Source organism: Dermacentor albipictus, chromosome 8 (genome assembly GCF_038994185.2).
Source record: "Dermacentor albipictus isolate Rhodes 1998 colony chromosome 8, USDA_Dalb.pri_finalv2, whole genome shotgun sequence".
Classification (NCBI taxonomy): Eukaryota; Metazoa; Arthropoda; class Arachnida; order Ixodida; family Ixodidae; genus Dermacentor; species Dermacentor albipictus.
The window spans coordinates 27010856-27024790 of NC_091828.1; the positions used below are offsets into that span (position 1 = coordinate 27010856).

General features: G+C 44.8%; 1 protein-coding gene across 2 annotated transcripts in view; it reads left to right on the top strand.

Annotated features, from left to right (window-relative positions):
- Positions 1 to 2095, top strand: part of LOC139048396 (uncharacterized) — a 70426-nt gene extending 68331 nt beyond the window's left edge. For both annotated transcript variants that reach the window (XM_070522769.1, XM_070522770.1), the window contains exon 9: positions 1893 to 2095. In XM_070522769.1, coding sequence (XP_070378870.1) covers positions 1893 to 1943 — 51 coding nt within the window. In that variant the 3' untranslated portion in view covers positions 1944 to 2095. The remainder of the gene's footprint in view (positions 1 to 1892) is intronic.
- The last annotated feature ends 11840 nt before the right edge of the window (positions 2096 to 13935 follow it).

Consider the following 13935-nt stretch of genomic DNA (forward strand, 5'->3'; position numbering starts at 1 on the left):
AAGTACGTACACAGTGAAGCTGTGTGCGTAATTCCCTTTTTCAACTCAAGACATACTCACGGGCAACTTTTAAGAGTTAAAATGAGTGGTAATCGCTCTGTCGTCGAACGTAGGGCGGTTTCTAGATTCTAAAGAGCACTGAAGCGATCTTTACAACGTATACAAGGAAACTGTTGTGTACTTTATGAACTCTATAAACAATGTCACTTAATGTGCAAAATCTGTGCGGTTTGCTACTGCGTGAAAAAGGCAATAGGAGCTGCTATTTAACGCTATCTTAGAGAGCAACGGACTGCACGCACTGACATTTTTCAGGTTCGAGCAGTCAGCTTTGGAGCCATGTGACCGCTCAAAGCCATGTGACCTCACTGTCACTGTGTTCATAAAAAATCATCCGCTATCTAAGCATTTCTCGCAACACAAGAGCCACCGTTCTAATTATAATGCCGCACCAGTCAACCGTAGAGCAGCAGAGGAACAGGTTATAAACGGCCTAGGTTATCAACGGCCTACGGTTGAACGAGAAAGGGCGCAAGCGGCTCCCATAGACGGCGGAGATCTGTGCAGGTCTGGAGTTCCAATGGGTTGTGCTCTAGTCACTCCTCCATGCCTGAAGCCGCCATAGTCCGGTTGTTGCTATGCGGACGCGTCCCGTTTTGCCTACGGGCGCCTGAATCGCAGAACGATCTCACAAACTGGACGCGCCATGCACTCATATATAACGGTTCAGGTGAGTTTAGAGCAAGCCAAAGCTCATTTCAATGGTTAATGGCGATCAACGCGAGCGAGAACGTAGCCATCACGACGATTCGCGCTGAAGCGGGAGCAGTGGGTGCCGCCATCTTGGACAATGCTATTTCTTAGCGTGCGTAAACATTAAGCCGAGACCACATGTACGCTTACGGACGCATGCAAGCTCGCGTCTATACGCACCTTGAACATGCCGCGCCTGGCGAGGAATGGCGGTTTGCATCCACAAAGATGCACGACCGCGCGGGCTCACTGGGGTCATTCGCATGTTCTTCGGCAGGCGTTACTTCGTACGTTGCTATTGACGGCGATTCAAAATGATTAGATATCTATAAATGTGTATAGCTGTTATGTCAGCCGAAAAAGGCAAGAAGCACTTTCTTGCGTGATATAAATATGTTTCACTGAGTAGAATGCACGCGCAGTAGCTGTGTAGACAGGCGCGCCGACGCGAGGCAGCCCAAGCGCGCGATAACCAAGAGGAGCCGTTCACCGACGCGTACGAGTGGTGCCGCACCGTCTGCGCATGCGTGGGCGCGTGGGTGCGAGCTTGCGCGCCTCCGCAAGCGTACGTCTGGTCTGGGCTTCACATATCTGTGCTCGCGAAGCACTTAGACGCGTGCGATCTCTCCTGCACCATTCGCGCATGCGTGAGGCGCGAGCTATAGCGCGTCGGCACGCGTACGTGGAATGTGGCCTTAACGCATTTCTGAGCAACCGTATGCACCGGGGCGCCATGGATTCTGGAGGCCACTAACAGGCTTTGCGGTGGCGTCGGCGGCGCTTGATTGCGCCGTTTGTAGCGGAGTCTCTCTGCAGTACACGCCTCATGCATAATTTGTTTCGATGGCAGCGCTACTTTATTCACTAAGTTTATTCAATGCCAGACCCATTACCACTGACAGTCATCATGACATGGGTTCTGGCGAATTTTGTTTTTTTCGTATCGGCCTGCTGTGTATTCTTGTGCCGTCCCTTATCAGCCCTTTCTTACAGCTTAAGCAGCTTGTCTAGCCAACTAGCCCCTGTTGCACCTCTACTACCGGTAGAGAGTGCCTGGAAAACATTTGTAATTGCTGATTAGTTAGCACTATGGTCTGTTAGCTTGATGTTGCAACTCATTATATCTTTTCTTGTTACAGTGGTTCATCATCTGGAGGATTGAAGCGTATGCAGCGAATATGCCAGACTAGACTGCGCTGCCCTTGAATGTATTCTGCCTTTTGTTATAGCTTTTGTATTTCACCAAATATCTTTTGATGAGTCTGATGCTTCAAATTTCGAGTACGTTTAACTTTTATGCTGCCTAATTGGCTTTTGAATAAATTTTGCTTTAAAAGTGTTGCGTTCTGCGAAACCCCTGTTGTCCCGGACGTTTACGTTGGCGCTTACGAGCTATTTCTTTTATACACATGTATATACCATTACACACCGTAAACACATCTACCATAGCCAATAAATATGGTATTCGCGACGAACCTGTTCGTTCGCGGGTGCACAAGTTAAAAACAGAGGCAATACATCGGTCAAAACTTCTAATTGAATATCTGTAACACTTCTGTACGCAAGACTTATCTTGCTGGTGTTAGCGGCCACTGCTGCCTTAAATTTACCTTAAACGGGGGCACTTCACCCCGAAATGCTGTTACCAAGACAATAACAAACTACAATAAAGGGAACTACGCCGCAATAAATAAGGAAATTAAACAGTTTATTGATAATTGTACGCATGGCATTTCTGACAGGTCATTCGAGCAGAAGTGGAGCATCTTTAAAGACAAAGTCGCTTCATTGATCGATGCACCCACCAGAACAAGTTATATAAAAAGATTGTGCAGATCCCACGCACTGTGGAAATCGATCTAAGCGAAGCTTCCTCTACTGTTTGCTTTAATTGATGAGCGTTAGCCGTGATGTTCACGGCCAATGTTTAATTTCTACAACCATCAGTCCAACAGGAGAGTTACCTACTCCGTAGTGGCGGACTCCGGATTAATTTTGACACTATGGTGCTCTTTTAACGTGTCCCCAAATATAAGTGCATGAGCGTTTTTATTTCGCTCCTGTGGAAATTCGGCTGCCGTGGACAGGATCAAATCCGCGATCTCGAGCAATGACTTTGCCGCAAAGCTACCACTGGGTGCAAAAGTAGCGTCTCCTAGACCCTGCGGTATGCTTTAATGTGGTTCTGTTCCTGCAGGCGCTACAAAAATTGTCTGCTAGTGACATCTGTGCCGTGTTTATTATTCAGAAATAGCAGGAACGTACCGTACCTTAAATTTAAGTTTATACCGTTTCGCCTTAACCGCTCTCGTGTCTAAGTGCACTATAGTAGCGTTTCCTATACTTCCCACGTCACATTTTCTCTATGCGATCCCCTCCTCCCCCCTTCTTTGGATCTGCAAGAATGGTAAGGCTGTTATTCACGCGTTTCGTGACTGCGTTGGTTCTAGCCATTATCTGCCGCCTCGTCCCCGCTCCTCCCTACCATTCTATCTAGCTTCCCTTCGGACTTGCACGTTAGAAGAAAGTCAAGCACTGCAATTTCTTCATTGTTTTTGAGTGGGTCGCGGATTATTACAGCTATCAAGAGGCTAAGGCAGCGTCGTCCAAGGACCTCCAGAGGGTATTGCGCACATTCGCTGCGGCGCAAAGTTCAAACGAGTTTTCTGCTTTCTTCTATGCCAGACTCCTTCCATGTATATACACGCTCTGAACTACCCTCCCCCCCCCCCCCTATGACGTGGCGAGTAAGACAGCCGCAGCAGCGGGAAAGTCGAAGAAAGACGAAAACAAAGCTTCGCTTCAAAAAGCAGCGAGCGCCATGGTTTACAACAGATCCGAAATGGTTTCTGAATAACAAAAAATACCTCTTCCGTTCTGAAAAGCTCGGCGGCAGTGTTACTCGTTGGCACGCTCTTTCCCCATATCGCTAGTCTATCAAAAACACCAGGAGTAACTCGCAATACTGCGCTTCTCTCGCTGTTTACTGATATATCGAAGTTTTTGAAAAGAGTGAAACTGCTGAAGCACACCGCCGCAACACTTACCGATTCCGATGGCCGTGCATTGCGCAACGCGGAATACTGTTATGTTCTTAGCGACGTTTTTTGGTAATCGTTTTTTTTTTCGATTCACGTGCAGTTTCGGTGCCGCAGCTTTGCAACAGCGGGATATTTCCCGATGGTTTTTCTAGTGATTGGGTTTGAAGGAGTTAATAACTTAATCCGGAAACTTACGCTGTCATCTGACGGCGGCACTGATGGGATAAACGCGAAATTTCTGAAGAACACAGAAGTGTACGTTTTCATAATTTTGTCGCACCTATTCATTAAGTCTCTCCAGTACTACACTTTCCCACCTGATTGGAAGGTGGTTCTCGTCTTTAAATCTGCTAAACAATACTCTGCCCTAAACTATCGACCAATCCCTTTAACAAGTATCCCCTGTAAGATGTTCGAGCATGCAATATATTCTAACATTATAACATTTTTTGAATCAAACTCATTCTTCGGCAGGTTCCAGAACGGCTTCTGCAAGCACCACTCGTCTGAAGCTCAGCTTCTCTCTTTTACACATCATCTCATCTTTACACTAGATAAAAAATTGCGCTTGATTGTATGCTTCTATACTTAGCAAAAGACTTTGATAAAGTGTCGCACCAGCTATTACTACGTAAGCTGAGCACACTGAACATTGACCGCAATATTGTCAAATGGATAGAATGCTTCCCGAATAACCGCAATGTGTGCTTAATTGCCAATGATTGTTCCTCACATCGCTGTGCAGGTATATCTGGCGTTTATTAAGGCTCAGTCCTAGGACTATACTATTGTAACGGACAGTTAAGGGAGTCCAGATACAACTATTTATTGTGGGCTAAGTTGTGCCCTGGGGGTAAATAAAAAGCCCTGCCGCGTTCTAAACGGGACATCAGGAAGGCCTTCTTCTTCTCTCTCTCGAGCGTCGCTTCACCTCGTCTTCTTCTTGTAGACGCCGACAACGGCCACCTGCCATGCGAGTGCGTGCGGCGAAAACATGTGCCATTATTTCGTCGTCTTTTCCTCCAATACGCCGTTGTCCTCTTGAGGGGGCGCACGAACCTGCGCGCGTTGTTTAAATGTTTCTGCCTTGTATATATATATATATATATATATATATATATATATATATATATATATATATATATATATATAATATACACTGTCACGAAGCAACACTTGATAATGTGCACAGCGTCGGCGAGCCAGGCAGCTGGATAAGATGACGTGGTTAATCGAAGGCCCCTGTACTCAGTCGCCACTTCCTCAGTGCTCGCATCTTGCAGAGCGCGTCCCAGTCTTAGCTTCTTTCTTGGCGCTGGCTAGTGACATCCGGTGGTAATGTCATATGGGACCCAGCTTAATCAACGTTACCTGACACCTTATAATTGGTCCAGAACCATACAGCAACCTTTATACTCAATACTTATACTCGTACTGCTAGTGCCACATTGATGAAATGCACTCTCGGCCTTCCAGACCTGGTAACGAGAAGAAAGATTTCCCGTCTCTTGCTTTCTCATAAAATCTTCTCTAATAATCAAGCCCTTCGACAGGAGTTTGTCTCAGAACCTGCGTACTTTTCATCATGTGTGGACCACCCAAATAAAGCAGCCACCCCTTTAGCCGCACTAATCTCGTTTTGCATTCTTTCCTTCCGAAGACAAGTACAGGGTGGAATCGCCTTCCGCCCTCCATAGCTGCCAGAGGACCAAGCGTTGTTCAAGTCTGCAGTTACTGAACATTTCCTGGCGTAGTTGAAAGTACTGTTTTTTTTTTCTTCTTTCAATACCTGTTATTGTTTTGTTTTCTGTTTACATTGTACCCACCCCCTCTGCAACGCTCCCTGGGCATTGAGGGTGTACTAATAAATAAATAAATACATAAATAAATAAATAAGTACTTCAGCGCTTCGTTGTCATATTGCTCCTGAATAAATCTATGATGACATAACGAATCTAATTTCGATTCAACGAAGCTTTCGACCTCATGCAGTGTACTATTTTATTGGAAAATATAAAACTATAAATTCGGAGTACCGCTGAGAAGCTATTAGGAGCTATTTTATTTTATTTTAGACAAATAGCATTCTCTTTCTACTTTATATACCTGCACGACGTTGTCAAGCTACACACAAACTGTCAGTCCACTATTCATACAAATGACTTCAAAGCGCTCTTTGAGGAAAAAAGACAGGTCATGAAATCGAACCGAATGAAGTATGTCCTGTTATAACCTAGATGAATGGTGCAAATTAATATTTAAACGCATCAAAATTTCCTAAATGAAGTGTGTTTAATCCGCGCACTGTGAACAATGGCTGCTTTACCAGAGAGCCTTTTCCTAACTTCATATATTTTCATTTTTGAAAGCACTGGTAAAAATAAAACACAAGCCTAGTGTGTTTTTCAATAGATGTAATGCAACAAACTATTCCAATAAATACCGGGGCTCCTGGTTTAAGAATTTATCGACTGTCGGTGCCGGTGACCGCGCGGAACGTGTGCCAAACGACGGGATGTGCATTGCCCACTTTTGTCTGTCGCGCGGATTGGTCTCAGCTAACGAGCTGACTGTAAACCGCAGAAACCGTCTGCCATAACAATTGAATACACCTCCTATTTTTCCGGAAGAAAACTGGTAAGCAATACTTTCTCTCCGATAGAAGATTGCCATTAAGCACACTACAGCCGATACAGCCGAACTATAAAACTGAACACCCCGTTGGCATTTAGGACAACTTCGCGATTTCTACAGAATCAGGGGGAACAAAGCCTTTCATTTACTTTGAGAGAGATTCTATTGATAAAAACTATTTTCTAGACCATATACGAAATAAGTTGCTACCGGTACTGGCATATTAATTTGCTGTTCCCTTGAATAAGAAAGTGGGGGAAAAGCAGGTGGGTGAACAGGCAATCGGCAACTACGGTGTCGATTCTAGAAACGCTAGAGGAGAGAGGCTGGTAGAAATCGCAGAAAAGAATAAACTGAAAATAATGAACACTTTCTTCGGGAAATGTAGCAACAGACAATGGACCTGAAAAGCCGTAATGGTGTAACAAGAAACGAAATTGTCTTCATATTTTCTGCTGATACCAGCATAGTGCAGGATGTAGAAGTGCTAGGCAGGGCAAAGTGCACTGATCATAGGTTAGTGAGGGCTAGCATTCACCTCAATGTGAAGAGAAAAGGAGTTGAATTGGTCGAGAAAAAACAGGTCAACTTAGACGCAGCAAGGGTAAAAGCAGAGAAATTTAGGCTGGTACTTGCAAACAAATATGCAGCCTTATAACAGAGAGATGATGATGATGACATAGAGCTAATGAATGAAACTATAACGAGGCCGGCTTCAGAGGGAGCAATTCAAGTGGGAGGCAAGGCACCAAGGACACCAGTAGACAAGCTCTCCCAAGTAACAAAGGACCTAATATAGAAACGACAAAGAATGAAAGTGTCCAACTCAAGAGATAAGATAGAATTCGCGGAACTGTCAAAACTGATCAACAAAGCGAAAATAAGTGATATTAGAAATTATAACGTGAGAAAGACTGGAGAATCCGTTAAAAATGGACGCAGCCTGAAATCAGTTAGAAGGAAACTTGGCGTAGGACAAACCAAGACGTATGCACTGAAAGGTAAGCATGGTAACATCATCAGCAATCTCGAAGGTATAATAAAAGCAGCGGAAGAATTCTATACTGACTTTTACAGTAGCCAGAGGACTCAGGAGCACTCTGTTCGAAACAATAATGAACACTATACAGAAACTCCTCCTATACCTAGAGACAAGGTCAGAAGGGCCTTGCAGGGCATGAAACGGGGAAAAGCGGCAGGAGAGGATGTAATAACAGTCGATTTAATCAAAGATGGAGGAGACATAATGAAAAGAAAACTGGCGGCTCTCTATACCAAGTGTCTATCGACTGCTATGGTCCCAGAAAACTGGAAGAATGCAAACATTATACTATTTCACAAAAAGGGCGATGTTCAAGAACTAAAAAATTATAGACCCATTAGCTTACTCCCAGTATTATACAAAATATTTACAAAATAATCTCCAATAGAATAAGGGCAACACTGGACTTTAGTCAACCAAGGGAACAGGCCGGCTTCAGGAAAGGTTACACTGCAACGGATCCCATTCATGTCATCAATCAGGTTATTGAGAAATCCGCAGAGTACAATAAGCCTCTCTATATGGCTTTCATAGATTACGAAAAAGCATTTGATTCAGTAGAGATACCAGCATATATAGACGCATTGCGTAATCAATGAGTACAAACCGCTTACGTGAATACCGCGGAAAATATCTACAGAGATTCCACAGCCACCTTAATTCTACACAAGAAAAGTGGGAAGATACCTATAAAGAAAGGGGTCAGACAAGGAGACACAATCTCTCCAATGCTATTCAATGCATGCTTAGAAGAAGTATTCAAGCTATTAAACTGGGACGGCTTAAGAGTAAAGATCGACGGCGAATACCTCAACAAATTCTGTTTGCCGATGACATTGTTCTATTCAGCAACAATGCAGACAAGTTACAACAAATGATTGAGGACTTTAACAGTGAGAGTGTTAGAGTGGGGCTGAAGATTAATATGCGGAAGACAAAGATAATGATAAATAACCTGGCAAGGGAACGAGAGTTCCAAGATCGCAAGTCAGCCTCTAGAGTATGTCGAGGAGTTCGCTTACCTAGGTGAACTAATCACAGGGAACCCGGACCATGAGAAGGAAATTCACAGAAGAATAAAAAATGGGTTGGATCGCATACGGCAGACATCATGAGCTCCTCACTGGGACCTTACCGTTATCATTGAAAAGGAAAGTATACAGTCAGTCCATTTTACCGGTGCTGACATACTGGTGTAGAGACTTGGAGGCTGACAAAGAAATTTGAGAACAAGTTAAGGGCCGCGCAAAGGGCTATGGAACGAAGAATGCTAGGCATAACTTTCGGTGGGATTGGCTGGAGGGTTCCAGCCGGAAGCAAAGCAGGCTTCTTACAACGTTGCCATGGTAAGAGACAGAAAGCGAGCGGTTTGGATCAGAGAGCAAACGGGTATAGACGACATTTTATTAGACATTAAGAGAAAAAAATGACGCTGGGCCGGTCATGTAATGCGCAGACTAGATAACCGTTGGACCATTAGGGTGAGAGAATGGGTACCAAGAGAAGGGAAGCGCAGTAGAGGACGGCAGAAGACTAGATAGTGCGACGAAATTAGGAAACTTCCAAGTTCAAGTTGGAATCGGTTGGCGCAGAAGAGGGGTACTTGGAGATCGCAGGGAGAGGCCTTCGTCCTGCTGTGGACATGAATATGCTAATGATGATGATGATGGTCATGATGACGATGAATAGGAGTGGAGCTGGCATGCTAAGCATCTCGATTCAGAGATGCCTAAGTCCCTGATACCTAGCAAAGTTCTTAAGTAACGTGATTAACCTCCTGAGCATGTCCAGCTGTGTGATTTTGCACCAAATTCGGAAGCATAAATCTTTGTGGTGAATTTTCTTATATTCGATATTCGGCTTACTTTTCTTGAATTAATTTTATATTTATTTCGAAATCTATTATTCAGTATCCGCACACCCCTAATACAAATATAATACCTCGGGTAGCAGGAAGGAATTCCGGGAGAATCCGTCCTACAATGAATGTAGACGTTATTGCGATTAGCATCAAAGCAGTGTAGCGACACGCTATATTGCCGCCAAATTTAAATTCAATTATGAGATTTTACGTGCCAAGATCGCGATTTGACTGTGAGGCACGCCGTAGTGAGGGACTCTGTAACAATTTCGACCATCTGGAGTTCTTTAACGTGCACCTAAATCTAAATACTCGGGTGTTTTCGCATTTCGCCTCCATCGAAATGCGGTTGCCGTGGCCAGGATTTGAACCCGCGACCTCGTGCTTAGCAGCCAGCAGACCAACACCATAGTAGGGTGTCTAGATAGGGGAGGTGTGATGACCGCGGCGCCCTTCCCATAGAGAGGGGTGATCCCCTTGCGCGTGACTGCCGCTAGGGCAATACAGAGCGCTGCGGCCCGGGGCGCCGTGTGCATTTCCGCGGAGACTGCGCAGAAAAGGCAGCGAGTCCGGCTAGACAGCGCCTGGGCGCCGGATGTTCACGGTGTGTTTTGCTGCGGATTGTTGCGTGTGCTGCTTATTTATAACTGCTGTGGGCTGACGAAGATGCCTTCAACTTCAAAGAAAAAAACTCAGAGGTGGTGCTTCGTGCCAGGGTGCGATTCCGGTTATAAATCTTGTTCGGAAAAAGTGTCCCTTTTCCGTGCGCCGACTTGCCAAGAACTGTTTTTGAAGTGGGCGCATGCCATTCCAAGGGCCGACAAACCGCTACGTGTTTCAATACATTCCACAAAGGCCCTCCTGAAGTACTTAACCAAAAAGGTCGGCTTCAGATACCTGATGACGTCGCACCTGAGCCAAGACTGCCTTGAGCGCTCGTTTGGGATAGTACGGCAGGCAAGTGGTGCAAATGATCACCCCACCCCGGCTCAGTTCATCCTTATTTATTATTTATTTATTATCATACCCTCAGGGCCCAATGGGCATTACAGAGGGGGTGGGTACATGGATTACAAACAAAAAGCATTCAAGCGTATAACACAAGGACAAGATAAATAGACAGTAAGAGCAGAAAAATGAAAAAAAAAACAGCAAAATTCCAGTCATTTTAAAAGATGATCTGTCACAGCGGTCTTGAATGATGACGCATCGGCTAAGGTGGCGATAGAAGAGGGAAGGCGGTTCCACTCAGAACATGTTTTCGGCATAAAAGAATGCAGGAACATGTCAGTGCGACAAAGAGGAACAGCTACCTTATTGCTATGATCGATACGGGAGGACAAGTACACTGGCTGCGAAATGAGTTGCCGATTCAATGAATGGTGATGGAACACTTTGTGGAATAAACAAAGGCGCGAGATGTTGCGCCGAGTTTGAAGGTCAGGAAGGGTAAGTGACGATTTCATCTGCGAGACACTAGCGGTACGTGAATAGTTAGACATAATAAAACGAGCTGATCGATTTTGAAGGGATTCTACGGATTGAATGAGAGTGCGGTGTGCCGGATCCCAAACTGCACACGCGTATTCGAGTTTCGGGCGAACGAAAGTTTTATAAAGCATTAATTTTAGGCGCTGTGGAGCTTGGAAAAAATTGCGTCGGAAATAACCGAGAGTGCGATTTGCATTACCTATGATGTAGTCAATGTGAGTATGCCATGACAAGTCATCAGATATGTAGACACCGAGATACTTGTAGGCAGACACGCGCTCCAGTCCGATGTCATTAATTCTGTATTCTGAAGACATTGAGGCGTTAGTGCTTCGCGAAAATGTCATATGCTTGCATTTACTGATGTTAAGGGTCATTAACCATTTACTGCACCATTCAGATACTTTATTTAGGTCAGATTGAAGGACAAGTGTATCATTAGGGTTATTTATTTCGCGATAGATAACGCAGTCGTCAGCAAATAGCCCTATACTAGAGTTAATGTTATCTGGAAGATCATTTATGTAGATCAGGAATAGTAGTGGACCTAAAACGGAACCTTGAGGGACGCCAGATTCAACAGGACAAGGAGAGGAAGCGTGATTATTAGCGATAACATACTGGGTTCGGTTAGATAAAAAGCATTCGATCCATTTGAGAATGTTTGGGTCAATTTTCAAAGTGCTGATTTTTAGTAGAAGTAGTTGATGAGGTACTTTGTCGAAAGCCTTAGAAAAGTCAAGAAAAACACTATGAAGAAACGAGCCTCGGTCTAGAGCTGCGGCGATGTGATTAGTAAATAACAGAAGCTGTGTTTCACAGGAATAGTTTTTCCGGAATCCATGTTGGCAGGAGCTAAAAAAGTCATTAGATTCAAGATATGAGACTAAATTAGAGTAAATTACATGTTCTAAAAGTTTGCACGGGATACTAGTTAATGAAATTGGTCGATAATTAAGAGGAGAATGCGTGTTCCCGGATTTAAAAAGTGGCACCACTTTCCCGACCTTCCAATCTGATGGCAGCATACCTGATTCAATGGACTGTGTGAAGAGGTATGACAGGAAAACTGAAGAGTAAACTTTCGTGTTCTTCAGAAACTTTGCATTAATTTCATCGTCACCACATGAAGACGAAAGCTTTAGTTTCTCAATTAATTTAGCTATTCCCTCAAAGTTCACTACAATTGCATCCATGGGAAAGAAATCGCGATTATGCAGCTGCGGCGTGACAACGGCAGGTGACTTTGTAAACACGCCCGCGAAGACGTCATTCAAGACCGTACAACACTCCTCATTGCGCAGCACGTGCCCAGCAGAGTCAACAAGAGAAATGGCACGGCTTTGTGCAGGTTTAACAAAGTTCCAGAACTTGGAAGGGTTGGTAGAAAGAAGAGAAGGGAGTGTGCTCTGCAGAAAAAAATCATCCTTACAATCCTTATCATCAGGTACTTGTATATCTTTGGCTGTAAAAATAATTTTGCTGAACAGCTTCCTGTAATTTCAACATTTGCAGGTGCTTGAGCTTTTACAGTCTTGTAAAGAGCCCTAGAGGTGGAAGCGAGTCGCCAGGACTTCTGGACTCCCTTCTTTCTGCGGAAGAGGCACTCCTGGAAAATCAGAAACAAGATGATGTATTACCCATGGAGGCTGTTGAAGTGGCCGTGGACCATGTGGACTACGTTGAAAAACGAAGCGATGCTCGCTTGGTATACTACATTGCAGGCTACGTGGCCAGGAAGCGTGTGCTCTCAACTAGCTGTGCAGCATGCAGGGATGCCTGCCTTGTGCCGAGGGACTGTGTCCCAAAAGAACTCCCAGCTGATGCCTTCAAAGAGTGGGACTTGGGTGGGCTTCTCTACCCGTCGGAGTCATTGTATCGTCTGATTCAAGCTCTTGAAAGCAGGCTAACACATGAATTTAGCAGAACGCGTCTGCATTCTAAAGCTGCCTTCAGCATACTCAAGAAAGCGAGTACAAATGTGCCACAAATTGGTTGTGTGGAGCATTGCCTGGCACTTACAAAATCGGTGGTCAGGTTTTTCTGCCTTACCAGAATCCACTTTCATTTGAAGAGCCTCAACCAGGAAATGGATGAGAAAAAAGGCAAAAGAACGAAGCCTTGCCTGACGTGAAACAAGCAGCAGAATTGGAAGTACATTCTGCTGTATGCAATAAAGTTTGCTCGTCCAGAAACATGTTGCTTTTGTTTATCTGGTTTTTGAATTGCAGTGAGAATGAAATGACTCCAGGACGTTGCACTACAAGGTATGTCATGGTTTAATGCTGATTTGGCAGGCGTAAACGAACTTAAACACTTTCGTACGTAATAACGCCCACAACTAAAAAAAAAAAACGGGTGGCGAAAATGAACATTCCGAGGGATCCTAGCAGTTATCGCGTTGACCTCGGAGAAGAAAGAATACGATTGCATATAAATCGTGCAAACAGCATTCTACGATAGATAAGCTCCCAGCTGATTTAGTGGCTTTAATATGGAATTTCTAAAATGCGTGCTCGCTTTCTGCCAGCAGAAAACTCGGTTGTGTTACCCCGTATTCGAAAACCGCATGATAACCGTAGTGCAATACCATCTTTGCGATGTCTAAGGGACTGCAGTATTAGGTAAAATTTCTAAAACTCAGTCAAATGCGTTTCCACTACAGCATTCCCTCTAAACACGCAGCGGACGGCCGCGCGTGCTGACGGCGCCCCTGACAACAGCGCCGCCCCGCGGCATTCACGCGAACGGGGGTCAGGTTTTCCTGGCCGGTCATCACACCTCCCCTATCTAGACACCATAACCATAGCAGTAAGCGACCAAGGCGGGCATACTGCCGCTACGGAAACGTGTCCCATACGAGGCTTGATTGCAGCCACGTTGATCTCCCCCGCTTCCCTCAGAACACGCTGAGCCTTCTTGCGGCGCCGTGCGTTTGGCAAGTGGCACTTGTGAGAATATATTCACACTAGACTTTCCGAATATGTACGTCGAGAGTTCAGTTCTGTCCAGTGCCAAAAACATTTAGAGCGTTATGTTGTCATTGACGAATGCCACGTATCCAAACCTCAAACTAAGAAACCCTAGTTGTGATCAAAGAGGTTCATTGAAGA